At 57.8% G+C, this 2353-nt stretch overlaps 1 protein-coding gene across 1 annotated transcript in view; it reads left to right on the top strand.

Moving 5' to 3' along the window:
* Window positions 1–607: 607 nt before the first annotated feature.
* Window positions 608–2353, top strand: part of PLEKHB1 (pleckstrin homology domain containing, family B (evectins) member 1) — a gene marked incomplete at its 3' end in the record, with an annotated part of 1874 nt that continues 128 nt past the window's right edge. The window contains 3 exon segments of the mRNA XM_009069324.1: window positions 608–644; window positions 1113–1265; window positions 2124–2226. Of these exon segments, the coding sequence (XP_009067572.1) occupies window positions 608–644; window positions 1113–1265; window positions 2124–2226 (293 nt within the window).

Here is a 2353-nt window from a genome sequence, read left to right as displayed (position 1 = left end):
GGGCCTTGGTGTGCCCCCAGATCAAGGGGTGACCCAGCCAGGAGGTCCTGGAGGCCATCCTGGGGTGCTGGTTCCCATCACTTGAGTTCCCAGTGGATGAGGGAGCCATGGCCAGGGAACTATTCCTGCCTGTCCCTGGGGTGTTGGCTCTGCCTGGGGACCTGGGGAGCGATGACTTCATGGCCTTACGAAGGACTAATTTCCATCCAGTCAGGGAAAATAAACAAGTGGTTTACCATGGAAAGTTACTGAGGCTGTGGGGAGTCAGTGCCTGCTTTCATCCACAGCCTGGATTTCTCCATTTACCTCCACGGGATGATAATCCCTAAATCCCAATGAGATTAGAGGCACAAAGCAAGGTGGCAGGAGTTCCTCCTCCCTGCCTCAGCCACATTGCCCAGATGATGAAACCCCACGTCCGCCTAACCCCGATTAACCCGTGCGCTTAGCTCATGCCCCCAAAAAAGCCGGGAGCAACAAGGGTGAATCCCCATCCCACTTCACTTCGGGGAGGTGAGAGCCAGGGGAAAGCCACAGGCAAGGGAAGAGCTACTATTTTATCCCCCTTATTTCCCTGTGCCAGCAGATCCGGACGCCCGTGGCAGCCATGGCACTGGTGAAGAGTGGTTGGCTTTGGCGGCAGAGTAAGTGCAACCCTTGAGCTTTCCAGCTTGGGAGCCCCCCAAGAAAACCCTGGAGGGGTTTGGGCAATGGGATGCTGGGAAGAGGAGGGATGTGGGGGACACAAGGAGCTCTGACTCAGGCGGTTAATCCACAGCAGCTCGGATTTACGTAAGTGCAGAGAGGAGCCGTCTGCCATGGGAACACACACACACAGCTCCACGTCCGGGGCTGGAGCTGGTCCTGTACACACAGCAGGGCACCACCAAGATGCCCTGATGGCTTTCTTGGCAGCCTGGGTAAATGTAAAACCACCTGCTCACACTGCCCAGGATGCTCGTACCAGGCCCAGGTGCCTGCAGGATGCAGCGGCTCTGGCCGGAGGTGGAGCGATCCGGCTGCAAGTTTGGGGGCTGGCACTGGGACTTGTGTGTGCTGGTCATATCCTCCTGGGCTCACTGGGGTCCTTCATCTCCTCCCTGCCCCGTCAGGTTCCATCCTGCGCCGCTGGAAGAGGAACTGGTTCGTGCTCTACCTGGATGGCAGCTTGGTGTACTACCATGACGAGACGCAGCGTGACATGGACGGACGGATCCACATCAAGTACAGCTGCCGGGACGTGAGGATCGGCCGCGAGTGCAAGGGTGAGCCAAGCCCTGTGTCCCCCAGCCCCGTGTGTCCCAACCCCATCCCAGCAGGGCTCTCCCTGTGACTGCACCTTCTTTATGCAGATCTAGGATCCCCCCAAAATCATCCAGGATGCCTAATTCTCCCTGTTCTCACTCCCAGTCAGCACCACACCCAGGAGATGCACATTGCATCTTCCCTTCCACTGCTTTTCCACAGGGAAGGAAGGAGAATCTTGCCTCCTGGTTTGTGCTTGTTGCAAACAGGATCCCACGGCCCTGACTCATCCCTTGCTGTCTCGCACAAACAAGGAGAACAAAGCAGCAGCTTGGCTGGGCCCTGGCAGCCCACATTCGCTGCACAAAGCGCCTTTCTCGGGCGGCAGAAGCACAAACCCACAGCTTTATGCCACCAGAGGCTCCTGCCAAGCTCTGGGAACAGGGGAACACACACAACTCTCATGGATGTGAGACTTTGTCCCTGCTAGAGCTCATGATCCCACTCCAGTGCTGAGCACCTCCTGTTTATACAAAATTTGGGTGCAATCTGGCAAACTCGAAGCAAATGCAGCTCAGCCTCGTGGCCTGGAGCATATTTTTGGCAGTCTTCTGCCCTTCTGTTCTTTCTGCCGTGGGGGTGGAGGTTTCTGCCCACCAGGTCAGTGCCTATGTTGGCTTTTAACCGTTGGGATCCCAACTGTGGAGAGAGAGCCAAAGTTAAACCTGGACTGCAAGCACGATGTCCTGGCAGTTCTTTAACAGCTGCATCCAGGGAGGAGTTGGAGCCTGGTCCTCTCCCGAGGGTCCGTGGGTGGACTGGGAGGGTCTCTGGGACATCCCCTTGGCTGAGGCTGGATCCTGCCCTTGCGTTCCCAGACGTGCAGCCGCCCGAGGGGAGGAGCCGCGAGTGCCTGCTGACCGTGGTGCTGCGGGACGGCTCCAAGACGACGCTGTGTGCCGAGAGCCAGGACGACGCTGTGTAAGCTTAAATCCCCTCAGCCAAATTATCCAAGCGGGAAAGAGCCCTGGCTGTAGGACAGCCCTGTCGTGCTCCCACCACATCCCACCCCTGGCTAACCCCCCTAGCCCCTGTTTACTCACACACA

The sequence above is a fragment of the Acanthisitta chloris genome, unplaced genomic scaffold (genome assembly GCF_000695815.1).
Source record: "Acanthisitta chloris isolate BGI_N310 unplaced genomic scaffold, ASM69581v1 scaffold29502, whole genome shotgun sequence".
Classification (NCBI taxonomy): Eukaryota; Metazoa; Chordata; class Aves; order Passeriformes; family Acanthisittidae; genus Acanthisitta; species Acanthisitta chloris.
Note: the sequence above shows the minus strand (reverse complement) of the source record. Positions and strands in the feature narration are given on the sequence as shown.